This window comes from Diospyros lotus, chromosome 5 (genome assembly GCF_014633365.1).
Source record: "Diospyros lotus cultivar Yz01 chromosome 5, ASM1463336v1, whole genome shotgun sequence".
NCBI classification, from domain to species: domain Eukaryota; kingdom Viridiplantae; phylum Streptophyta; class Magnoliopsida; order Ericales; family Ebenaceae; genus Diospyros; species Diospyros lotus.
In genome coordinates this window covers 38,307,008-38,334,647 of record NC_068342.1, presented here as the reverse complement: position 1 = coordinate 38,334,647, position 27,640 = coordinate 38,307,008, and the positions used below count along the sequence as shown (strand labels likewise).

Genomic DNA, 27,640 nt, shown 5'->3' with positions numbered 1-27,640 from the left:
CATACCCGAGGATTCCTTCCCTAAACAGTTATAACAACCTATTTTGTCCTATTCACGCCCTTTACACCTAGGTTGCTTTTGGAATATTCTCTCTAACAAACTAATACAGCTGGAAATTAAAACAAATAACAGAATCTAAAGAAAGTAATAACAGAATGCAATGAAAGGAAATTAAGAGGAGTATCGCCGTGTGTGACAATTATGAGGGGGACCAGGTTGCCATTAACATTATCCAGTCGCTAACCTTGGATTCTAATGCAGCTACCGACTATAAATATCACAATGGAGTTTTGAGGTACAAAGGGAAATTATACATTGGGGCTAGTGGGGAAATCAGACGGAAGCTTATACAATGCATACATGATTCGCAAGAAGGGGGTCACTCAGGGATACAAGCAAGTATCCACAGAGCCAAGCAATAATTTTACTGGCTTGGAATGACCCAAGACATTAAGAAAATAGTGCTGCAATGTGAGGTCTGCCAAAGGTGTAAAGATGAGCATGTACCATACCCTGGCCTACTCCAACCTTTACTAGAACCCACCCAACCATGGAGTCATATCTCCATGGATTTTATTGAAGGCTTACCTTCCTCTGAGGGCAAAACAGTTATACTAGTGATTGTGGACAGGCTTACCAAATATGGCCACTTTGTAGCGCTGCAGCACCCTTACACAGCCAAGAAGATAGCACAAATTTTCTTGGACAACATTGGTAAATTACATGGCGTCCCTCAGAGTATTGTTTCAGATAGAGATAAAGTGTTCACTAGTATCTTTTGGCAGGAATTATTCAAATTTTGGGGGACTAAACTACAAATGAGCTCAGCCTACCATCCCCAGACGGATGGTCAGACTAAGAGGCTCAATCAGTGCTTGGAATTATACTTGAGGTGTATGTCTTATGCTCAGCCTAAGACATGGATTAAGTGGCTATCATTAGCAGAGTGGTGGTATAATACCACTCATCACACTGCAATCCAAAGAACCACTTTTGAAGCCTTGTATGAGTTCCCTCCACCTCATTTGGCATTGGGGCCTTATCAACAAACAAAAGTAGCCTCAGTTGAAGAAGTATTACAGGAAAGGTACCAGATGGATAAGAAACTTAAGGAGAGTTTGGCACAAGCAAGATCTAGAATGAAGTTCTATGCAGACAGGAAGAGAACAGAAAGAGAATTCCAGGTGGGAGAGTGGGTGTATCTGAGGTTGCACCCTTATCAGCAACAGTCCTTGGTCAAAAGGGTGAATTACAAACTCAGTCCCAGATTCTATGGCCCATATGAAATAACAGAAAAGGTTGGAGCAGTGGCCTACAGATTAGCCCTCCCTGAGACTGCTAAAATCCATCTCATTTTTCACGTCTCTCTTCTCAAGAAGAAGATAGGGGACCAAGAAATAAAAGTGGCTGAACTTCCCACTGCAGACTCAGGCCAGGACACAGAATTTTACCCAGAGGAAATCTTACAAACAAAAGACTTATCGAAAAGGAGGGGCAAGGTGATCTTATGGTTGATTAAATGGAAGAACCGTAGTATTGAAGAGTCCACCTGGGAATCAACTGAAGACATATTAAAGAAATTTCCAAACTTTGAACCTTGGGGACAAGGTTATGGTAAGGGGGAGGGATGTCACGTGGACCAGCCAATCCATCTAGAAAGCCCAGCTAATTTGCTCAAGGATTGGGTGGGGAAAGGAAAGAGAAGAAACCAGAAGCAGTAGAATTAATCAATCTTGGACGCGTATGCCTTCGAGCTAAACGGTGCCGTCCTATTACGCCTTATTCCATCTATTGTATTACGTTTTATATTTTCTTTTCCAAATGCGCCTTTTAGGAAAAACTATAAATAGTCTGTTAGCAAAGGAGAAAACACGTGAATAGTTTGATGAACCTAATTTTCTCATCTCTCGCCTCTATAATTCTCCTTCTTCTCTCATCTTCTTCTAGGTTCTTCTATTATTCGCTGTAGTTCCTGCATTTTCAATACAATTACCAGCTGGGTAGAGAAATTCCCTCTGAGTTTTGGAGGTTGCGGTGTTGATTTGTGTGAGTGGGTTGTGTATAATCTGGTCAATTGTGACACCCTCAAACCTGTTCAACTCTTCAAAATGCCTCTATACCTAGACATAAGCAAATAAGAAATCTACGAGATGAAAGACAAGCAGAATGCACATTTTGTCTGTTTTGAGCAATTGTAAAGCTAGTATTCCTTCGGCAACATGATGTTTGCGTCATCTCATAGTTTCATCCCCAACTGAATTCTAAAACAACAGTACATACACGCAAAATTCGAAAAAACAGAACAGAACTCGGCTATTCACGAACGAAACTCAGAAGATGCGTAAAAATAAAGCGCACCTTCTGATTGATATACTCGACATTGAGAGCGAGATCGGAAAGCTGAATTGTGCCGGCTCTGAGCTGCACGTCGAGCTGGTTGAGATCGATGTCGCCTAGAATGAATTGCCCTAGTTTCTTCTTCAGCAAGAACTTGCACGCCCTCTTTATGGCCCATCGAGAGAACATCGCCTCCGCCGATTTGGCGATGTTCCACGGAAACATCTCTGCAGCTCTGCCTGAACTCTTGTTTCAACTTCGAATTCTAGTGTTTCAATGTCCACGAATTAGGGTTATCTGAGCCAGAACTCCGCTTGCTCTTGATGGAAGCTCGCACTCCATCAAATCAAGACAAAGAACTATTGATTGATCGATTGATCGACTGCTTGCTTGCTTTCTTGATTGGTCTATCTATCAATCAGTCGATTCTTCGACGAATTGCTGAAATCTTCAGGGAGGGAGAGGGAAAGGGACTTCGGGTGGGTTTCCGTGTGGGGGTTTGTCTTCGGAGTTGTATTTGGCATTTCATAAACGGTAATTAGACGATATATTTAGAGCTTCTGATCTCAAGGACAAATATCTAATAGGGAAGCTTTGGACGCTTGTACCGCGCATTTTGGATTTGTGCATGCATTGTTGTACCCTGTTTTAAAATATTCCATGTAATGATTGTCGAAGCCACTTGCCCCAGAACACGAGTCAGGAACGCCCCTTATTGGGTCAAAGCCACGTGTGAAATGGCTTTGGGAGTCATCGGCTTCCTAGGCTTAATTTACGATTAAAATATATTTGTTTTGTGATAAAATATTGTGCAATAATTCGTTTAAGTGGGAACTGTGATTTTTTTGTCTATATTATAATATTATTAATAATCAATTTACTTTTATTTTTTCCCAAATACTCATTGAAAAATAAAAAAAAATAACTCACACTAAAATTCACTTCCATGCCAACACTAACAATAAATTCAGTAGATTGGGGAGAGAGTCGGCTCAAAGAATTTGAGGATTTTAGATAAAAAAATTATCGAACTCTTTTTAAGATTATTAATCTTTTTTTGTAAAAAAATAAATAATGCATGTATTTTAAGAAAAAAATTTACCATTTTAATAAATTAAAAAAAATTAAAAATTCAATCAACTACAAAATATGATAGTCTTTTAACAATAGTGAATTTTCAACTAAAATATAATATCTCAAAAATAAAAAATAAAAAAGTCAAACAATCTACTATAATAAACAAAAATAAATAATAAATAATTTTTTTCTTGAAATTCTAAAAAAATCATGTAAGTCGAGCAAAAAACTTGCACCAAATCTAAACATATACTCTTCAAAGTTCTTATCCTTAAGCATCTAATCTAAACATCCAAAACTCTATTGTAAATTAATATTTCAAAATACATATTTTATGTCAAATACTAAAACCTATCCTCACTTTGGCAAAAGAATTTTCAAAACTTTTGAAAGCCTATCCTCTCAATTTTTGCTCTCTCTCACGTTCTCACTTTCTCTCTCTAGGTATGTCGTTCTTAATTGTAATTTAATTTTTACTTTGACTGTGAATGAGAAAGAGAGAGCCAAATACATCAAAGTAACGAGTAATGCATAAGAGTCCCAAATTTTCTCTTTTATTTCTCAAAATAATTTTTACAAGCAGAGCATGTGCATACACTAATAGAATCAAAATTAGTGAATCACATAACCAAAATGAAAGACAACTAATCACAATTTCACAACAAATCAAAACCAAAAAAACACCCATACAAGAACACCTAGAAAGCCTAAAAAACAACAAACCCATAAACAAAAATTAAAGTAAAAAGAAATCAAATGCATATCGAATAGGGAAACACAAATGTTGATTGTTATTGCTAAAGCGATGAAGCATGAAGACTGAAACGAGTAAGGCTGTGACCCATACCTACAAAATAAAAAGAAAGAGAGAAGCCAAAACCCATAAACACTGAATCGAAATGACTGTCGACCGAACCAAAGCCAGCCCAACAATCACAATAAGCTAGAGAAAGACAGACAAATGGGCTCAAAGTTAATAACATGATACATATGTTGCTGAAATGTGCACGCAAGAGAGAGAGAGAGAGAAATAGTGTGTGTGTGTGGAAATGGGGAAAAATTGAAAGGAAAAAATGGATTTAATGGGATTATGAGAACTGTCAACAGCAACAGTAAAAAATTAAACAAATAATGGGGAAGAAAAGACAAAAGGTCATAGTGTTTTGTATTAATTTGTTTTAAATAAAATATGTATTATTACAAAATTAAAAAAACATATAAATTACAAGTTTTTGGAATTAGGGGTGATGATGCGGTGGCCGATCACCCTCCTCAGCCTCTGCTAGGACACCTGCAATAGAGACGGGGACTTGCTCCCCCGGTTTATCTCCGACAATCAAGTCAGGAATCCAGACCAAAAATCTTAGAATTATTCCTTATGCTCTAGAAAATCAAAAGATGTAGAATCTCTGACATCTCGTTGTTCCCTTTCTCTTATCCTTGCGCTAAGATAAATATTTTGGATAGAGATCTTCGGGATCTCTATCCCGTTCTTCTTGAAATCTTATTAATAAGAATTCCATAATGGTCACCGCCTTCGAAGGGATCGGGATAGCCCTATCCCCAGGATCTTTGGCGGGATGATTGATCCCTGAGAACTCAAAGACTTTCTTACCTATCATTAAGCCAACTGTCACGGAAATATATATCTGTCACGTGTCTTCCTTGGACTCAAGCAAGGTAACGTAGTCGAGGTGCTTCTTTAGCGGACACGTGACGCTACTATCAACGATTACATGTTCAGGGCGTAAAAGTAATTATGAATCCGAGGGTATTTCTCTCATCAGGAGGCCTTCCTAAATTGGAGGCCTTAGGCGGCCGCTTAACTTGCTTTGTAGTTGAGTTAGCTCTAATCGACAATGAACCAATACTATGTATAAGTTAACGAATATTAATATTAGTTTAAAAAATAGAGCAAAAAATAAAATAAATAATAAATCATATAAATAAATATAAGGCAAGAGTAAATGAAGCAATTGCATATTGAGTCAAAATCTCCACTTGTAATTTATTTTTTTTGTCGAAATTGATGGCACAAGCGGCGAGGGACCGCGTAAGGGCAATAATTTCAAAAGTAAATGAAGTAGTTAATCTCAAATCGATATCTAGATTTGAAATGTTTGTTTTGAATTTAAATTTGAGTTTAAAGACAAAAAATTAGAGATAGGAAATTAAGAATAATAAGAATAAGAATATAAAATAATAAATCAAATGGATTGGGGGAGATAAGAAAAATAATAAGAAATCAAAGGTAAACAGAGAAAGTAAATATCTACTGTCGTTATTATAAATAACATTTGTTACTATTATTATAATTAGATGCCCTCATTATTGAATGATACGCAGCAATAATATATTGTATATTTGCATTGATAAACATAAAGTATAAAACATGAATATAAAATGTTATAATAAATGTCACACTTTAATATTTAAATAATTTATTCATTTTACGAAAATACACCTCATCGAGACCATGTTTCGTAAGCTCATTTGAATTATTGTATACCAGAGTGACCTCAGTGACGGACTAAATAGTTGGATGCCATATTGTTATATATTAGGACTTTTGTGTCAGAATTCTTATGCGTCTTTATTTTATTTTTTTTACAATTTAAATTATATATTAAATGATAATGATATGTTCCAAACCCATATACATAGAGACAAATTAAGGCATAAGATGCGTGAATGAATGGTTATCAAGATAATAGATTGCACCCAAGAATATATGTTCGAGTTATGACAGTCGCAATGTGAGAGTTTTATCTTCTTGTGAGGGTTACTCCTTGTGGGCATCATATACTGTGTCTCTTACTTTGAAGGTCGTCGTATACCGTGATTAACCCCTTTCACATGTATAAGGTAGTGTGAATCTTACCTTTGTACCCAAGAATTGAGTTGGATGATAAATTAATCTTCCATATTGGAAGAAGACATTGACTTGTTTATAAATTAATATCTTATTCATCTTATATTAAAGTAACTTGTGTGAGAGTTACTCACATTATCGATAAAAAATATATATATTTATAACCAACAACTTTACCCAAATTACTTAAAATATAAAATAAAATATCAAATTTGATTATCTAAATAACATTTATAACTAAAAAAAGCCATCACTTTCTTGTGATAATAATCAATATCATGGAACATATAAAATTAATTTTAAATAATCAACCGAACCTAACTTTATATGAGTTTTTAAAATATGACTATAATTATAAAAGTTATCTTATAGACATTGATATCACTAAGTTATAATTCTTGAAATTATAACATAGAAATAAATGGTAGCATTAGTGAGTCTTAGGTGTAAAATTTAAATTTGATAGTCTTTTTTAAGTGCATAGTGACGTTTGATATGAGTTAAGTGAGTCATTATTTTTAAAAAATGTGATTTTTATCAATTAAATTTATACGTTTGATATGCTACATTATTATACATTATATAAACAATAGAATATATAATATGGTATTATATATATAATATAAATTATATAATATATTAATAGAGAGATAAATCAACCTAAATTACATGAAAACAAAAATAGAAAAAGTATATAATGCAAAAAAAAAAAGAAATGACATTTAAAAAAAATCTTTATATACATAAAAGTAGGATAGTCTGAAAAAAAAAAATTCCCCCATAACTTTCATTAATAATTTGCACTTAGTACTTATTGCATTAATAATTTGTATTTAGTAATTTACATTAATAATTTAAATTTTTCAATTGCTTTGAAATAATAAATAATAATTACTATAAAATTAATAATAAATTTAAAATACATGAGTTTTTCAATGCATTATTATGTGAATATTAAATATTTAATTAATCCATCAATCAATAAAAGATAAATACTATTTATGAGGAACATTAATAAACATTTAAACTATTAATTAAGTCACAGAAAATTGTTTATTAAATAAAATCTTATATTTATTTAATATAATAATATATAATCTTTATATATATTAAAGTAGGATAGTATGAAAAAAAAATTTCTCCCAAAACTTGCATTAATAATTTAAAATTTTCAATTACTTTCAAAAAATAACTACTAATTATTGTAAAATTAATAATGAATCTTAAATACATGAATTTTTCAATGCTAATCATAGGTTTTCCAATAGATTATTATGTGAATATTAAATATTTAATTAATCCGTCAATCAATCAAAAATAAATACTATTTATGAAAAATATGAATCGACATTTAAAGTATTAATTAAGTGATAGAAAATTATCTATTAAATAAAATATTAACTTTATATAATATAATAATAATATATAATATCTTTATATATATAAAAGTAAGATAGTGTGAAAAAAAAAATTCCCCCCAAAATTTTCATTAATAATTTACATTTAGTACTTATTACATTAATAATTTACATTTAGTAATTTGCATTAATAATTTAAAATTTTTCAATTGCTTTGAAATAATAAGTACTAATTACTATAAATTAATAATGAATTTTAAATACTAATCATGAGTTTTCTAATACATTACTATGTGAATATTAAATATTTAATTAATCTATCAATCAATAAAAAATAAATACTATTTATGAAGAATATGAATAGACACTTAAAGTATTAATTAAGTCACAAAAAATTGTCCATTAAATAAAATCTTATCTTTATATAATATAATAATATATAATATATTATATTAAAGTATAATAGTTTGTAAAAAAAATTTTCCTTCAAAAATCTGCCAATTTATTTTTGCCTCTAAAATTTATATTAAATTTGCATGGGTTTTCTGAGAAATATTAATAGACAATTTGAACTATTAATTAAGTTATAGAAAATTATCCATTTATTTAAAATCTTATTTTTATATCTTTATTCTATATATATATATAATATTAAAATAGGATAGTCGGCAAAGTATTTTGCCAAATGTCAATCAATGGTGAATTTTTTCTCTAAAAAACTTGTATTAAATCAAATGTAGTGATTAATTAATTATTAATTTTACTTTAATAATTATATTATAGTTTTGAAAATGTGATATCTTAACAAATTCATGAAAAAATATTTATGATTATCAAATGCTTGGATTTTTCAATGCTAATTAATGTTTAAGGTATCACATTTTGAAGACTATGGAAGAAATCAAAATTCATATTTTTAAAGTTTTGTTATTATTGAAAAACTTATTCTTACTCACATTTAAGAATTTTAATTTATACTTATAATATAATAAATAGAAAATAACGAACATGGATATATTATAAATTTTATAATACTTATTTATAAATAAATAAATATAATAAATAAAAATTTTTATAAGTACTTTACCAAGCGACCTACTTAATGTGTTAATTATTCTTTAATGTATTGAATAGGGGTACATTAAATTAAGAGTATTCACCATTAACATATTGAATAATGAATAATTAATTAAACTTAAATTTTGATAAAAGCCTGAGTATTAAAAGAAAAAAACTATAATTATTAATTACATTAGAATTATTTAAAATAATAAATTTAAATATTTATTTTTAAATTAAACTTTACTGTATATCACACTAGTTTACCACTTGTAAAAAATAAAATTAAGAAAGAAATGTAAAAATAAAAAATAAAAAATTCTTATTATAAATATAATTTGTAATATAAAAATTATAAAAATAATTATTCAATCAAATATAAACATAAATTTCACAATTTATTTAATAAACATAAACATAAATATAAATATTTTTTTAATATTATAAAATAACCTAAAAATATTTTTAAAATTATAAAAAAGCCCACAAGTATTTTTTTTATTGGGTTTTGTAACGTTGCAAAGTAAAATGAAGATTAGACAAAATTATAGCAAAAGTCGTTACAATTATATGCAAAGGGTGAGGTTTGTTCATAGAACATCGCAAGTAAAAGTAATGGCTCTCAGAGCAACTTCAAGGGGAAGTGGCATTTGGGGTGCCAACCCTATAACTGTGAAAATGGCGCCCCGAATTAAAAATTTTCTACTCAAACAGGAGTGGCAAATAGGGTTACAAAATGACAACAATCTTCTTGCGGTACCAATTTTCCAACATCTGGAGAGAGAAAAAGGGAAAATGTGGCATGTCCAACGGTAAAATCCAACGGTTTTTATTTTAACTTCTATAAATACAAATATTACTTGAAATAGGGGTTTTTAGGCGAGGCAAGCGACAGAGCGAGAGAGACCTAGAGAGGTAGTGATTGATAAGGGGGTAAGCCGGCGACGCTGGCGAGCGACAGAGCGAGACGAGCGACCGAGAGAAGAGCTGACGAGGGCAAGGTAGCGACCAACGAGGGTGAGCCAGGAGCAACAACCAACGAGGGGAAGGACGCACAGAGAGAAAGACACAGAAAGGAAAGTGAAACTTTCTACAGGCAGGGTATATATATATATATTTGACTTTAATTTAAAATAAGTATTTTTATTTTAGTTAATTGTTAGAATTTAAATAGGTGCCAATATATATTAATTTTTGTAATTTAATTTGAATTTTTTAATTTGATTTAACTTTAAAATTTTATTTTTTTTAATTAAGGGTGATTTTATTTATTTTATAATTGATTATTTCATGATCATTCTTTAAATTGATTATAATTTTTATTTTTTTGTAGATGGATTCGCAATTTGACGGTTATTTCATTGATTTGCTTATAAGCAACACTGATTTATATGATGATGCTATGCATACCAATCCTGCAGTATTGGTGCTAGTACAAAATAAAGCAGTTCCAAGAGTAAAAAAATCACAAAGGACAAAGAACTTCTCTCAAGAAGAAGATAAATTAATTGTGTTTGCATAGTTTAACATGAGTAAATATGTAATTAATGAGAATGAACAACAAGGTGGTGCTTTCTAACATAGAATATTGAAATATGTAGAACTTTATGGAAGCAATCAAGAAAAGCATTCGCAAGCTTTTATTAAAAGCTGTTGGACTGATATAAATGCAAAATGTGACAAATTTGTCGATTTTTATAGTCAAATTGAAAAACTGCAACAAAGGGGACACATCGAACAAAATAATGTAATGATTGAGCTTTTTTATATAGACACTACTATGATTTGATATTTAAACTATTGATTGAATAATTTCATATGTTTTTCAGGTTAATAAAGAAAAAGAAATATTTGTTAAGACCATTTCAATACAAGCATTGTTGGAATTTATTGAAAATGGAGCGGAAATGGATTGATAATCTCACCAGTAATAAGAGAGCAAAAACCCATTCAATTGGTAGCCATGCTAAATCAAATAATGTTGAATATTGCTATTCGACTCCACATTTAGGAGATCTCACTAAACCCTCGTCCATTCCCGACCTCGATAGGCCATTGGGCATAAATGCTTCAAAAAAACAACTTAAACAAATAAGAGAAGTAAACTGGGGCTGAAGATATACCAGATCATCACCACTGGAATCAAATAATGGAAGTGGAACGACAAAAGTTGAATGGCATGAGAAAATATTTACTTAATAGGAGATAGCATTGGAGCAACATCGTAGACAGTTAGAAATTGAAAAAATACAATTATAAGTTTTTTTTTAAAAAGGTAGAAGTTGAAGAAAAGTATAATGAAATGAAAATCATGGAAACTGGCACTACTAGCATGGGCCCAATTTCTGTAACATATTAGAGTAACCTGAAAATAGAGATTGTCAACGTTCAGAATTAGCCGACCATGATTTGTAGCCCGCAATGAGTAAATATGCTTAAATGCAAGGAGGAGGAACGGAATAGAACGTATGTAGGAGGTTTTTACGTGGTTCGGCCAGAATGATGCCTACTCCAAGACTGTTCTTTGGATATTCCAGCAGAGTAACCATATATTATTATCGTTCTTCTCTCTTTACAATGGTATTTTTTACCCCTATTTATAGTGAGGGGTGTTTACAACTGCATAAAATACAAAGGTGGAAGAAATGACATCATGGAGACAAGATGTCTATATAAATTCCATAAAACCTGGAGTGGAGTTCCGTATTACCAGGGATCCAGTTTGCATAAGATAAAGTAAGTGGGTCCCTGCCTCCGATTATTCAGCAGCAATGTTGTTATACGAACTGAATAGTTTGACCGGCGAGCTGAAGGTTAGGTTAACAAGCTAGAAGCATTGTTGGCAGCTCATGGGGTGTGTCGCTAAGAGCTCGCTGGAAGCCTTACTGGGAGCTCGCTTGGTTCCATGATCTGAGCTCGAATTTCATCGATGTATGAGCTTACCCTGATAAGCTCGGCTAGGCCTATTGGGCTTTAGGCAATTGGGTCGGCCTACTGGGTCAAGCCTAACCCATAAGAAATAGTGTGAGAAATACTCGTAACATAAGCCCCCCAAATCGTAGTGCGATCTTCGGACCGGGAGCTGACGCGTGCCAACCATTACAGCTGTGAATCCACCTTTTAGACTTCTGCCCAATCGCATCAAAACACTTCGTTTCATTAGCACGTCTTGTTTGCGGTGTATTAAATGTGCACATTCCCCTATTACAGCGTGTGATTGTTGTTGCGGGGCCCACGAGCCGTCGTGCAACTAGCGGATGCAGGGGATGCCATGAGCCGTTTCAATTCAACAGCTAAGATCATCCGAGTTGGGCATATAAATAGTCAGAGGGGCCTTACCTTTTCCCCCTTCATGCCACTTTGAAAATTTTTAGCCTTTTACTCTCTTCATCTCCGAAGCATTCTCTGTGACAAAGCTTTCCCGACTACGGTTGCTCAGGCATCCATTGCTGTTCAAGGCTTGCTTCTAGGTTTTAGTATCGGTAAGAGGTTTTTTCTGATAGGTAAACTTTCGGCTACTCTTGTCTCTTTTCCTTTTACTGGGCCATCCGTCACTGGTTAATCGATGTCGAATCCTTGGCCTTCCCGATTCTTTAAGCGTCACCTTCATCTTCTGGTGCACCGATTTCAATCGATTAGGTATTCTTCGAGCCTTTGGGCTTAAAGATCTTATGATTAGTCTTCCATGGAGTACTAGGCTTGTAGTCTTAGCCCTTTCGCCTTAGGCAACATCCTGTTGCAAAGCGCATGACTTATCAAATATGGAGTATTTTTAGGGCTTTTCCAGTTCTTCGGGGTTTGGTCCGCGACCTACGACCTGACTATTTTCTTTTTTTCTGTAGATGTTCGATTCTATTCAAGGGAACTCAAGTCAAAAGTGTTGCAACCATATCATAGGAGAAGACGGCACCTCGAACTTCGAAGATTGCCTTATGGTAGAGATGCATAACCCCAAGAAAGCGAGCTCGCGAACTGCAAAAGTCGTAGAAGAGACATCCTCAGAATCTGTTCTGACCGTGAACGGACAGATCGCTGTGGGAAGTGAGGAATGAGAGGTTTTTAGGCAACTCCCCTCTAAGGTCAAGTTCCAATAGGTGGGGAATTTCACCTAGGAGTTTCATCTCCCGAGGGAGTGCCGAGTATACATTCCTTCTCAGAGCTGCCATGCAACACATCCCCCAATTGGCTTTGTAGCCATTAGCCCCCAACACCTTGAGTCTGGGTTTAAGTTTCTTGTTGCATCATACATTCTCAACCATCTAAACGAGTTCAAGCTCTCACATTTCCAACTGACCCCAAACTCTTATACCCAACTCACTTCCCTATCCATTTTATTTCTTAAGAATAAACTTCCTCCCCTGTCACCAAAATTAGTCAAATTTCTCTTTTCTTTTAAGAGCATCAAGGACGGGTTGTACTAGTTAGCAGCTCATCCTTCTCAATACAAAGCCATTCTTTCCCAGGGCAGGGCAAAGGGGAAATCCAACGTGGGCGATTACAAGTCCAATTAGTTCTTTGTTTCCTGCCTTTCATTTATGACACTCAAAAGCTTCAGCTTCGCACTGACCATGGGTACGGATATTCCTGCTTGCACGAATCGTTTTATCTTGTATTCATGTCTTTGACATTTTCACTTCATCGTGCAGACTTTGGAGGCAGAAAGCCAAACTTATCAGCTGAGGAGATCGAGGTCCTTGATCTCTTTGTTGCGACGGGATCAGGTTCAAAAGACCTCGAGCTTTCGGACGATTTGCTCAGAGAAAACTAACTCACACCTCCTCTCCAAGGTGAGATCGTGAGTGAGGAGTCCATCAAGGTCCAAGGTGCAGGAGCTATTCCGTCCACGTTTGAGATCGTTGAAGCCGACAGTAGCAGGGGGGAAGTAGGTCAAGTCAAAGACATGGTGAACCTCAACCTTACCATGCTAAAAAAGTCTGGGGCCAGATCAAGTGCTGCTTCGTCAGTAACTCTGAGCTCCAGCTTGTGGGGCAGAAGGTCGGAGCAGCCACGACCGCGACCACTTTCTCAACAACAACAATAGCAACAGCCTCACCCTCAGCAACAATAACGGCCCCAGTCTCATCAAGAACAACAACAACACCCCCCAACAACAACAAGAGCAACAAGCTCTTCCTTCTCATGATCGCAGGTCTGACTGAGCTTGTTGGAAAGAGGTCACAAATGAGGCTTCCAATGCTCCAACTGCTGGGTCAAAAAGGGCATCAGACTGGCAACGGGAGGACGAATGGGGAAAAAGGGCTAAAGTCCCTAAGAATGAGGTACCTCTGGAGGCCATGTCGGGAGAGACCTATTTCGGCGCCCCTTTGGACTATATACCCACATTCTTGGGCGCGGGTGCCAAGCCCCTGGATCATGAAGGGATGAAAGGGCCGGCCCTTTATGATTTCATTGCTCACCATGACGTCATAGTAAGTTTTGCTTTCATTTCATGGCTTCTTGGTTTTGCCTTTTTTCTCGAGCTAATTCTTCTTATTTTGCAGCTCTCCCTTACTACCATGAAACTCAGAGGGCAACACCAGGACTTCGAGGCACAGCTCGACGTGGTGAACACGTCTCTCTAATGGGAGATAAAGAAGCTTGAGGAAGAGAAGCAATCCTTGCTCGTCGAGCATCATAAAGCCCAAAGAAAGGTCGAGGGCGCTAAGATGTTGCTAAGACAAGTGCATCAAAGAAATAAAGACCTCGACGAGGAGCTCCACTAGGCGAAGGATATGTGAGAGCTTGCCAACTCTAAGCTCACCGGCGAGCTAAATAAGGCCAAGGAGAAGCTGTGAAAGGCCCAAGACAAGCTAAAGTTGGCCGAGATGGAGCTACAGAAAGCTAAGGATGAGCGTATGCTGTGCGAGGACCTAGCGAACAAGTGCGAGTGTAACGCCCCATTTTTCGGGCACGTTATAAACTTGGGACAATTCTGGGACAAAATTTTTTTCTTTTAAATACTAAAGCTAAACCACATCATTCCTCGATTCCATCCCAGAATTCCCATCTAGTAATATCGAAAGAGAATCACTATATACATCAAATGCGGAAGCAAAAATCGAAACCTGATATCTTAATATTAATCATAAATAAATTCTTACATCTTCAACATTTCTCAAAACGTTTAAAATCTAAAGTAGCAGAACTTAAATACAAGGGCTACGTTACATACATTTCATTTCTCATACACTCTGCTAAGTACCATTTCATGCCTCATTTATCCTCGTCTCTGCTACAATCTCCACCTGGAACGTTTGAATATTCCAGGGGTAAAACCCAAGTTAGATGATGAATCATCTAAGTAAGGGTACATAATGTTATGTCATGTGTGTATGCAATGCCTTACCTCGTAGGTGTCAACTGCACCCCTTATGCTACCTACCATTTTAACGGCCCCCTTCTTTAGAAGCCGAGGTGTATGGGTGCACCCTTGGTAAGGCAGCAGTGACATTTCGTACTCCCTACGGCCTCATATACGAGTGATCAATGACATCGACGTGTATTTATGCATTTCATAATCATATCATGGGTGCAGTCTACGTGTGGGGTACATATCATAGCATGTCAATATGATGTAAACATTTTCGATGAACATAAACCACTTACTAACCAAGCATTTTCCATAAAACTAACTTTAATTGAGGAGTATCACTTACCTTCTCAAGCTTATCGGGCTACTTCGATATCCGTGCCTTATCTCGTGCATCACCTCGATTTGCGTGCCAACCTCAAAATTTGTACCAGTCTCTTCAACTTCAGCCTTAAAGTATCCTAATCACCATAATTATTTAAATAAACATTAAAACCTATTTTTTCATAATTTATGGCATTTTCTATAATTTTCTCTCTATTTCTTCATAATTTTCCTCAATAAATCCAAACTAAATATTTCTAAAATATTTTCTCAAATATTCTTTTACGATAATTCATAAAATAATATTCTTGAATTTCTAAAATTTTTTAAGAAATTTTACTTACCTTAACTTAGCATCTCCGACATCCTTGGTATGCGTGTCACATTCTCGAAACGCGTGCCCGGGCTGTTTTTTTTTTGCCAAAATCTCTGGGATATTACCGAAACATAATTTCCTATTTTTTCAGGATTTTTTCCCAATTTTTCCTACTTTCTTTTCTTTTCTTTTTTTCTTTTTCTTTTCCTTCTTTTCCACCTTCCTCTGTTCTTCTCTGCAACGCCTAAACTTGGGCTGGGCACGGCCATGCCCATTCGCCGCCAACGCTTGGGCCTCCTCCCGCTGCCACGGCATCGCCGGCCACCACCATGGCTGCCACCGACTCCTCCGCGCGTGTAACCAGCTCCACCATTACGGCGAACCAGTCGCTGCGATCTTGCTGCTCGCAACTCCTGCGAGCTTCCAGCTCGCTGCTCGTTGCACCTCGCCATTGCCCGTCGAGGCCGCCCTCGCCGCACATTGCGGCTGCTACCACCGGTCGCCTCGGTCGCCACTGGCCTCCCCTGCCTCACTCGGACTTGCGGCCATGGCCGCTTGAGGCTTGCGGTTATGGCCCCTTGCTGCTTTGGGGCAGCTGATCGGCCTCTCTCTCTCTCACAACTCTCTTTCTCGGCTTTCCTCTTGGTGCTTCTCCATTGCCCAACCCCTACCTATTTATAGGCAGCCATGCTTGCTCTCCAACGAGCGCGCACACACACACACACATATATATATTATACATCACATTAATAACAAAATCTCTCAAATTCGGCTGCCATATCCCCTTAAATCCCGCTGCCATTTTCTTTCAATCTGCACAAATCTCGCTCGGCCATTTTGTAGAGGCATGGCTAGATTGTTTGGAGTTGCAGGGCGTGAGGTTGTAGGGGATGGTCTGAAATTTGCAAAGGCATGGCCTCATATATGCGCACACAGATCACATTTAATGCTTCATTCTCAAATCTTTTCTCCTTACTCCCTACAAGATTCTTCCTCAAATCTAGCTTCCAATCTTGGCCATTGAAGCTTCACAGAAGCTTGGCCATTCACGCCCACAGCCACGCATACATATAAATATATATATATAATTATATATTACACTTTAAATTAAGAGAATTTACACATTAACCTCAATTTTACCATAATATCACTTAGGTAATCCCTTAATAGCAAATACGCCCTCAAACGCTGAATTAAATTGCATTTCAATACTGAAAATCCAAAATTAATAACTTGAAGCCTAGTTAAAAAGGACGATTTCGCTCCAGTGTCATTACCGAGCTATCGTTTCATCCTGAAACCACTGAAGGGTTGCTCATTACGCAAAACCGGAGCCCCCCTAGGGTTCCATTGATTTTTTTCGGGAGCCTCCTACAATGATTCGATTTTTCAGCCTAAATAGCAACTGCATTTTAGCTATACCAAAAATTGTTCCCGATCCACTTTCTTTCAATACCATAAATCTTATCTCGGAACGCTCGTCGAGACCATGTAATTTTCTTTAGACAATTTTACTCCGAGGCATACCTTGTAGTTGATTTGGTACCTGAAATTGCTATAAAATTAATTTTTCGGTATTCTAAACCTATCGAAATTACGTGGCAGCCACATACGAACATGGAGTATTACAGCGAGCAGATGGCGAATGCGACCATCAATGAAATCAGGATGGGTGTGGAAGCCCGGATTGACCAAGCACGCAAAGAGGCCGTGTCCGACATCTCATTCTTCGATGATGAGGCTATCAAGGAGGTAAAATGGTTCGCGACTGATGCTGTTAAGGATGTCGAGGCTTCCACCTCACTGGATCCATCTGAGGTCGTCCCGCCTACTGCCAATGCCGAGGTCCGGCCAGTTGACACTACCGAGATCTAGCCCTCCGAGGCTGTCGAGGTCCAGCCTACCGAAGCTGCCGCTCCCCCTAGCTAGGCTCCATTTATTTTTCTTTTCATCTTGTAATAGAAGTACTTCATTAATGGAATCCAAAATTTTCTGAACTCGCATTTCTTGCTTTAATTTGCAACAAACTCAAGCCAATCAAACTCAAAGTTTAAATAAGACTTAACAAGATAATTCTTGAACCAGTCTTTATAATATAACTTGAGCTGACCTCCATGACTTGACTTTAACACAAGCTCCGAGAAGTTCCTGAATATCAGGATAAGCTCAAAGGTATAACTTGAAAGAAGTTTTCAAGAATATAACTTGAGAACGATAAGCCCAGATCGATCCAGAGAATTCCCAACTCGCAGATTAGCAAGCTTTAAATAGGTTATTGACAATAAACGTAATAACCACCAATACGTGTCTAATAAGGTGTTATCTTCCATACTTAAGACAACCCTTAGATAACACATCTTTAATAAGATCATATTGAAAACCTTGCCGAGATGTATGTCTAGGTAGTTCGTCTTGCGATCTCAATTAATATGCCACGGCTGAACAGCTCGTGATTGATGAACATAATAATTGACAATCAAGATGCGTGTTCGGTAGGTCGCAAATAGCCATACTTAGGCAAATTGAGGCAAAGCTTAGTTAACATGTCCCAACGAAATATCATATAAGTCATAATGAAAAGCTTGTTAAGATATATGTCCAAGTAGATCATCCTGTGACCCCAGCTGACATACCATGGTTTGCATTTGATTGACTTGTATTATCAAGCTATATGTCCAGGCGGATCATAGGCTGATCCCAACTAACATACCATGGTTTTTCACAAGTTTGATTAATTAGGAAGGGACACCCGGGTAGGTCGCAAACCATGACTTGAGTCAAGATGAAATGATCTCATCTAGTGAACCTTCAAATTGCGTTACTGAGCTATATGCCCAGGTGGATCATGGGTTGGTCCCAGCTAGCATACCATAGCTTCTTGCAAGTTTAATGAGTTAAGAGGAACACCCAAGAAGGTCGCAGATCATGATTGAAGTCAAGATGAAAAGACCCCAGCTAATGATCATTTAGCTTAAATAATGGAAGTGGTTGCTCAATAGGTGCCAAACCATGACATTAAGTCAAGAGGAATGGATCTCAGCTCACAGATCATGACCTGAAGGGGGGACCAAGATGAATGCTCGGTTAAGCTATAAACCATAGCACGATGGCTAAGTTGAATGGGCCCCAGCTCGCAAATCATGGCCTCTCAACCCCCCATTTTGGAGATATTCAATCGGATAAATATAAAGTGTAATGCACAAAAATTCATAAATTTTAATCAGAATTATGAAAATTAATTACAATAAAAATTTGGAGCATAGGTCAAAATGATTGCATTCATTGGAAGTAAGGACGAATGTGCTCCTCATTCCAAACTCGTGGGAGAATAGCTCCATCCATATTTGCTAAATGATTTGCTCCATTTCCGAAGTTTTCCTTGATGATAAAAAGTCCTTCCCAATTAGGGCCAACAGTGTCTTTACTTACTTTGCGAGCGCTGGGAAGTATCAGGCGCAATACTAGGTCTCCGACATTGTAGCGTCGAATCTAGACCTTTCTGTTGTAGTATCGCGTCACCCTTTGTTGATAGATGGTGAGCCTTATGAGAGCTATATCTCTCGCTTCCTCAAGTAGGTCTAGGCTTGCCTTCAGCAGCTCATTGTTGTCATTTGGATTGAAGGTGGCCCTCGGTGGCTGGTCACATCGTTCTCTGCTGGGATCATAGTCTCAGACCCATACATCATTGAGAATGTGGTCTCCCATGTGTTGCTCCAAGCTGTTATTCAATATGCCCAGAGCACTGTTTGTAGTTCATCTACCCAAGCCCCCTTTATGGCTTTAAGGCTTGTTTTGCTTGATTATTTTGTTGACAGTCTCAACCTGTCCATTGGCTTGGAGGTGGTCCACAATTGTGAAAATTTTTTGGATCCCCAGCGATTCACAAAATTGGATGAATTGCTCGCTGGTAAATTGGGTTCCATTGTCCGTCACTATTTGCCGTGGAACTCTGGACCTGCAAATAATACTATCCCATATAAATATTTGTACATTCGAATTGGAGATCTGTGTGAGCTCTTTAGCTTCTGCCCATTTGGTGAAGTAGTCAACTACCACTATGGCTTACTTGCACCCTCCGCGGGCTATTGGAAGTGGTCCAATCAAATCCATTTCCCAGATAGCAAAAGGCTATGGGCTGCTCATCTGCTGTTGGTAGGCTAGCGGAGCTTGTGGGACTTTAGTAAATGTTTGGCACTTGTCACATTTATTAACCAGCACTACGGCATCTTACTTTATCGTGGGCCAGTAAAACCCCTGTCGAAGTCCTTTTTGTGCCAATGAAAGTGTTGTAGCATGATTACCGCAATAGCCCGCGTGAATTTCTTCCAGCACAGTTTGACAGTCGGTGCCATCAATGCACCTTAGAAGCGAGGCGAAAAACCCTCTCTTGTATAATCTATCATCGTAGATGTAGTACTGAGCTACTCGAGCTCGCAGCCTTCGTGCCTCCAACTTATCTTTTGGCAGCTTATCATTTTGCAGATAGTCCAATATGGGATTCATCCATGAGCCTTGGGGCACATCTATCGTCAACATTTTAGCTTGTTGTTCTGTGCTTGGGCAGCTAAGAACTACACTGGTATGGCCCCCAAGAACTCCGCATCTAGGGCAGTCGCGAGGCAGGTCAGTGCATCAGCATGAGAGTTCTGAGAACGGGGTATCTGGCGTACCTCATACTTCGCGAAATCAGCTAGAAGCTTGTGTACTTTTTTTAGGTAGGCCACCATTTTTGTGCCCCTAGCTTGATATTCACTTCGTATCTGGTTAACAATGAGCTGAGAATCGCTAAGAATTACCAAGGATTTAGCTCGCACCTCCTTTGCTAAGCGAAGTCTTGCCAGCAGTGCCTCGTACTCAGCTTCATTATTAGTGACTGGGAAACCGAATCTCAGAGCATAGAGGATTCTATGGCCTTTGGGGCTTATTAACATGACCCCAGCTTCAGCCCCCTGTTCATTTGATGATTCGTCCACATATAGCTCCCAGGACGGTCTACCCAAGCTTTTTGCTTCCTCTTCAGCTGGTCCAGTAAATTCAGCAATGAAGTCTGCCAAAGCTTGCCCCTTTATAGCCGTCATTGGTTTGTACTCTATATCGAATTGGACGAGCTCAATTGCCCATTTCAGTAGGCGACATGAGGTGTCTAGCTTCTGCAAGATCTACATCAACAGGTATTTGGTTAGGACTTCAATCTGATGAGCTTGGAAATAAGGTTATAGCTTTCTTGATGCCATTACCAGGCAATAGGCGAGCTTTTCCGTCGGCGTGTACCTTGTCTCTGCATCAACTAGGCTCTTGCTGACATAATATACTGGGTGCTGCACCCCTTCATCCCTTCGAATAAGGGTTGGACTGAGAACATACTGGGATACCCCAAGTATATAATCGGCTTTTTCCCATCTCTAGGTTTAGTGAGGAGCGAAGCTCGTCCCATATATTCTTTCAGCTGCTGGAAGTCGGATTCACATTCTTCTGTCCATTGGAAGTCTCGTGCCTTTTTCAGCTGCTCGAATAATGGGGCATATTTCTCAGTTGCCTTAGAAATGAATCGGCTCAAGGCGGCGACTTGGTCGTTTAGGCTTTGCACATATTTCTTCTATACAGGCGACCTCATATCGAGCAAGGCTTTTATTTTCTCCGGATTGGATTCAATGCCTCTACTATTTACCATAAATCCCATAAATTTTTCAGAGGCTACCCCAAGACTGGGTTAGCTACCCAGACCCGATAGTGGGCTTCTCTAATGCACTCGTTTACCAAGAGTTTGTCCACTTCTTCTTTAAGAGCGGCATAACGCTCAAGAGTCATTGACCTCATCTTCTGATGCACTGGTTTGTAGCTGGGATCTACATTAAGCCTGTGCGACATAACTTCTAAGGCTATTCCTACCATATTCTCGTGATTCCATGCAAATACATCGATGTTAGCTTTAAGAAAATTGGTAAGTTAGGACTTTACCTAGGGGGACAGATTCCTCCCCAGCTTGAGGCATCTTTCCTCATCCATCTCGCTGACTGAAATGTCTTCGAGCTCTTCCACCGGGTCAGTGGTCTTATCATAGTCCATCTCGCGGGGGTCCAATTCATAGCTGACACTGTTTTGGCTGGCAGGTTGCATGTCACTTCTTGTAATGACATTCATTTTATTCCCTTTGGCCCTAATTTTAAGGCATCTTCATAGCAACGCCTTGCGAGGTATTGCTCACCTCGTACGCACCCTACTCCATTGGGGCTGAGAACTTGATTGTCAGCGACCTAGTCGAGGTGACCAGATCTAGGTCGTTCATTGCTGGCCTCCCAAACACGAAGTTATATACCGAAGGGCAGTCCACAATCAGGAATTCCGCCAACGTGGTGGCCTAGCGATCTATATCTCCAATAGTAAAAGGGAGACTAATACATCCAACAAAGACCACCGCATCACCTGTGAACCTATAGAGTGGCTATGGGGATGAGCTCAACTACTCCGGTCCCAATCCCATTTGATCAAAGCAAGCTCTGTACATTACATTCACCGAGCTACATGTGTCAACTAATATCCTTTGCACTTCGGCATTGCCGATTCGGGCTCGTATAACGAGGGCATCATTGTGTGGCCAATGGACATCTACGGGTTCGACCTGCTCGTTTGACCTTGTCAATAAGACACGGTTAGCCTCATGCACGTACCTATTGCGGGACCTGTGGGAAGTTCCAGCGAGATGAGGTCCACTATGAACTGTGTAGATTGTTCGAACTGTCGGTGAGCGTTTATCATGGGAGAAGGCGGCTACGGTGCGGTATTTGGTCGGCCGATTGGTCGATCGCACCATATAGTCCCTCAGCTGACCTCTTCTGATAAGATCCTCAATAGCATCCCTCAAAACCCAGCATTCAGAAGTGTTATGACCTGCCTTATTGTGATACGCATTGAATTTTTCCTTATTTCTGAATTTATTGGGAGTTTTTATCAGGTTGGGCTTCCCAAACTCCTCCTTATTTCTCTCCATGGCGAAGATCCTCTCTTGGGGATCAGACAGGGCATAGTAGCTATCGAAGCGACCTGATCGCGAAGGTCACTCTTCCTTCTCCACCTTGGGAGCTCCCTTCAAGACCTGGTTGTTCAAGCGTTCTCCCCGAGCTTCTCTTCCATTGTCTCCGTTATTTTTTTTCTTATTTTGGTTGGAGCCCCCAGCCTCTTCTTTCGGTTCAGTGGGCTTCTTCGAGCCAAATCCCTCTTCCCACCGAATCTCCTTGGTAGCTCATTCATAGAATTCCCCCAAGTCTTTAACAGAGGTCTTATAGATGCTCTCATAGAGCTTCCATCTTTGCAGATGCCTATAGAAATCGTAGTCAGAACGCTTTTATCGGAGGGATCTTCGATATTGCTCACCTCGCGCCTGAACCTGGCAATATAGTCTTTCAAAGACTCGTTTGTCCTTTAGAACACTATGACGAGGTGACACGGAGGGGCGAGCTGCCTTCTCAGTGCCCTGTATTGATTAAGAAATCTCCGTTGGCACTCATCCCAACTATTGATGCTGTGAGCCGGTAGGCCCCTAAACCAAGCTCGGGGAATATCACCCAAGGTCACTGGGAAGACACGACATTTGACCAGCGAGCTGGTTATCTGCAAATCCATATGAACATTGAATGCGTTCAAGTGCTCGTAGGGGTCACTGTCCCCTTTGTACTGCGACATACTCGGGGCTTTGAATCTACGAGGGAGAGGTTCGAGCTCAACTTCTCTAGTGAATGGCGTTTTGTCCCCATGACCATTATTCTGGCCACAAACCTCTTGTTGCGCCTCTAATTGCGAGACTCTTTGACACAACTCCACAACTGTTGAATCTGAATCCGTAGATCGCTAGACCTGCGATCGTCTGCTTCTCTCCCATTCTGGGGAGTGATTATTTGGAGGCGGATAATTATCTCCGATATCCTCTGATGAAGAGTTAATTTTTTTAAATTTTAATGAATTATATCCCTATTTTTTATCTTATATTAATGTTTAATTTGAATAATTATGCACATTATGTACTATTATCATGATGATATGAAGAAATTGACATTTGCCGAGTAATTGAAGATGTTAAAGAGTCAATCGAATGGCCAACCTTACTACTCAAAATCTAGTGCAATTGGGTCGACTATTAAATGGAGTCCAACTAAAGAAGGCCCAAGCATTTTAATTCCAAGGAAGGCCCAAATCCAACATAAAGAAGACCCAAAACCCAACTTGTAAAAATCTATTTTTTTATTTTTTAATATTTGTTTTATGAGTGCTTCTTTAGGTGTGTCTTTTAGCTAAAATCCATTTAACTTTAGGTGTGTGAGTGCCCATTAGATATAATTATGTTTAGTTGTATAATTGAAATTGTGTGGTTTGTATTGCATCTTGTGGGTTATAAATAGCTCACTTGGTTGCACTTGTAAGGGGTGATTATTATTCTTAAATCAAAACTTAATTATTTTCTTAGAGTTTCTTTTTGAGAATTGCTCTTGTTCTTTTTTTTTTTTTTCTCTTGTCTTCTCTTGTGATCTTACTTATTTTCTTTATTCTCTTGAATTCTCATGTTATTTATTGTTATTTTATTATCCACCGCCTAAATTGTCGGTTAATTTCTGACTTTAAATTCCTGCAATTTTAATTCACGTCTTTTTATTATCCACCGTCTAAATGGTCGGTTAATTTCTGTTGTTTTAATTCATGTCATTTAAATTATGCCATTTAAATTCCTGTCAATTAACTTTCAAATGAATATGAGTAGCTAAATCCAATATTGGGTTAAGGCAATGTCAATGTCCAAAGCCAATGATTCCCGAAGAAAGCTGCACTTTAAATGAGTGACATTAATTTAAATTTCAGTATGGGTGTGTATTAATTATTGAGAAATCACTAGATTTGGATTAGAGCGTAAGCCTAACTTAGAGCTTTCATGCCACGTATAGGAGTTACTAGAACTGAAAACACTATCATACCAAAACCCGGATGATTAATTTAGTTGTTTTGTGTATTAATTACAATCGGATTTATGGTAGTTGTTTAAACTGGAATCCCGCATATCATTTATGGGGATTGCTTAAACTAGAACTATTATCATCTCTAATTGCATTTAATAGTATACTTTCATGTCTGAAATTAAATTAATGTTGCTAATCTTTTCTACTAAAAATTGGGGATCAGCGGGTTGGTGTTGAAATTGTTTTAACTCAAGTGTTATCCAATTTTATATTATCACATTTAGTGTTTATTTTAATTTCTGTTTTGTTTTATTTCCTAGCATCCGCTATCTGAAAATTCACAAAAAAATCGTGTTGCTAATTCATCCAGATATGTGTGTGCGTGACATTCTTTTTCTTTTACCATAAATAAATCTCTCAGTGGACGACCTGGATTTATCCAGAAAACAAATTAAATTTGGACTACAACTGCACTCGAACACTGGCGAGTATAAACCTCTCACAAAAAAAAAAAAAAAAAATCTAATATAAATTTTGTTGTGTTTTAATTGCAGGGTGAAAGTGTAACCATCATCCTCACCTGGTAGGGGTCTCTTTTCCCGCAGATGGCGAGTCCTACAGGGTGAAAGGATTTCTGGTGGTCTCTGGATAGCTTGCGCCTGAGCTTGGGCGAGGACCCTAACAACATCATCAAGCTGCATAACTATATTCTCCAACGCCTCCTAACGTTGTTGCCAAACTGTATCGTCTCTATTCCGGCGATCAGAGTGACGGGTGGAATATGAGCTTGTGGGGGTATGCCGATTGTGACTCCAATCGGCGGTGGAATAAAGGCAGCCACTGCAGAAACAACGAGTCCTCCAACTGATGGAACATTCAGCGGTTGACCGCGATGATTTTCTGGCAATCGACCATCGCATCAGAGATTCGTACGTTCCTTCCTCTTGCCATGACTAGCGATCATAACGACCCATTCCTCTAACACCAAAATATTGATGTTCAGAATTAGCCGACCGTGATTCGTAGGTCCACAATAACTAAATAAGCCCAAATGTAAGGAGGAGGAATATAATAGAACGTATGTAAGAGGTTTTTATATAGTTCGACCAGAATGATGCCTACTTCACGACTGTTCTCTGGATATTCCGACAAAGTAACAATATATTGTTATCGTTCTTCTCTCTTTATAATGGTGTTTTTGACCCCTATTTATAGTGAGGGGTGTTTACAACTGCATAAAATACAAAGGTGGAAGAAATGACATCATGGAGACAAGATATCTTTATTAATTCCATAAAATCGGGAGTGGGACTCAGTATTACCAGGGATTCGGTTTGCATCGGATAAAGTAAGTGGGTCCCTGCCTCCGGTTATTCAGCAGCGATGTTGTTATGCGAACTGAATGGTTTGACCGGTAAGTTGAATGGTTAGGTCAACGAGCTAAAAGCTTTGTTGGCAGCTCATGGGGTATATCGCTGAGAGCTCACTGGAAGCCTTGTTGGGAGCTCGCTTGGTTCCATGATTTGAGCTTGTATTTCAACGATGTATGAGCTTGCTTTGAAGAGCTCGGCTAGGCTTACTGGGCTTTAGGCGATTGGGCCACCCTGTTGGGTCAAGCCCAACCCATAAGAAATAGTATGGGAAATACCCGTAATAGAGATTATGAAAAAAATGACATTTTTCTTTTTAGTTATTATTTATTATGTTGCTATTATTCATGAAAAACTATATATTAAGTTTGATTGCTATGAAAGTACATGTGAAATTGAATTTGAAATTTGATAAAAAAAAATATTAAAATGACACCTTTATTTTGACACCTGCCATTTAAGTAAATTTATAATTCAAGGATGCCATAACATTGTTCAAAGTTGTAAATAGATGATTTAGAGCATCTTCGACGAAAGTTACCATTTTGTGGTGCTAAATCACCCATTTGCAACTTTGAATAGTGTTATGACACATCTGAATTATACATTTGCTCCAATGGTAGGTATCAAAGTAAGGGTGCCATTTTAATATTTTTATTAAAAAATATATTTAAAATTTCAAATCTCAAATTTTAAATTTCAAATTTTGTTTGCTGAAATTCAATAAAAGAATCGTCAAATTGCGAATCCATCTACAAAATTAAAAATAAAAATTATAATTAATTTAAAGAACGAGTATAAAATAATCAATTAAAATAAATTCTAACAATTAAGTTAAATTCTAACAATTAACTAAAATAAAAATATTTATATATATAATTGATAATTGATTAATTAAAATAAAAAAATTATATATATGATTGATTTATAACATGTGAATCCAGAACCTTCCTTCCCCTTCTACGCTTCTCTCTCTTGCCTCCTTCCCATCAAGGGCTCATCCCCTCTCGTCCTCGCCGATTCGTCCTAGCTGGGGTGCCATTCTCGTAACTGTTGAAATGGCACCCTGAATTAAAAAATTTCCACTTTAACATGAGTGGCATATAAGGTTGTAAAATGATAACAATCTTCTTGCGGTGCTATTTTTTCAACCCCTGAAGAGAGAAAAAATGAGAGGTTGCATTTGCTAACAGTAAAATAAAACGGCTATATTTGAACTTCTATAAATACATATATTACCTGAAATAAGGGTTTAGCAAGCGAGGTAAGAGAGAGCCATGGAGATAGCGAGCGATGGAGGGTCGGAGGGGCGAGCCAATAAAGGCAAGGCCGAGGCCAAGACGACGAGCAATGGAGCGAGAAAAGTCGAGAAAGGTAGCAAGCGAGAATGAGATTAGCAATCGATGGGAGAACCAGAGAGGGCGAGATGACGATCGACGAGGGCGAGTAGCAATGAATGACTGAGTAAGGGCAACGCAGTGACCGGTTAGGGAGAGGGCAAAGGGGCGAGCCGTTGAGAGGAAATGGGCAAGAGAAAGAGACGCAGAAGAGGAATGAAGATTCCGGATTCGGATGTTACAAATCAATTATATATATAATTGTTTTTATTTTAATTAATAAATTATTAATTATATATATAAATATTTTTATTTTAGTTAATTGTTAGAATTTAAAT

General features: G+C 37.6%; 2 protein-coding genes across 2 annotated transcripts in view; both read right to left on the bottom strand.

The window, feature by feature from the left end:
* LOC127801146 (autophagy-related protein 2) overlaps positions 1 to 2,867 on the bottom strand; it is a 30,126-nt gene extending 27,259 nt beyond the window's left edge. Inside the window, exon 1 of the mRNA XM_052336023.1 lies at positions 2,359 to 2,867. Coding sequence (XP_052191983.1) covers positions 2,359 to 2,562 — 204 coding nt within the window. The 5' untranslated portion in view covers positions 2,563 to 2,867. The remainder of the gene's footprint in view (positions 1 to 2,358) is intronic.
* Positions 2,868 to 19,880: 17,013 nt separating this feature from the next.
* LOC127802245 (uncharacterized) lies at positions 19,881 to 20,189 on the bottom strand. Its single transcript, XM_052337957.1, has one exon. It carries the CDS (start codon positions 20,187 to 20,189, stop codon positions 19,881 to 19,883), a length of 309 nt encoding a protein of 102 aa, XP_052193917.1.
* Between the last annotated feature and the right edge of the window lie 7,451 nt (positions 20,190 to 27,640).

What these genes read in the sequence shown, in the direction of transcription:
- LOC127802245 (XM_052337957.1), bottom strand. Translation starts at nt 20,189, where the DNA reads ATGTTGACGATAGATGTGCCCCAAGGCTCATGGATGAATCCCATATTG.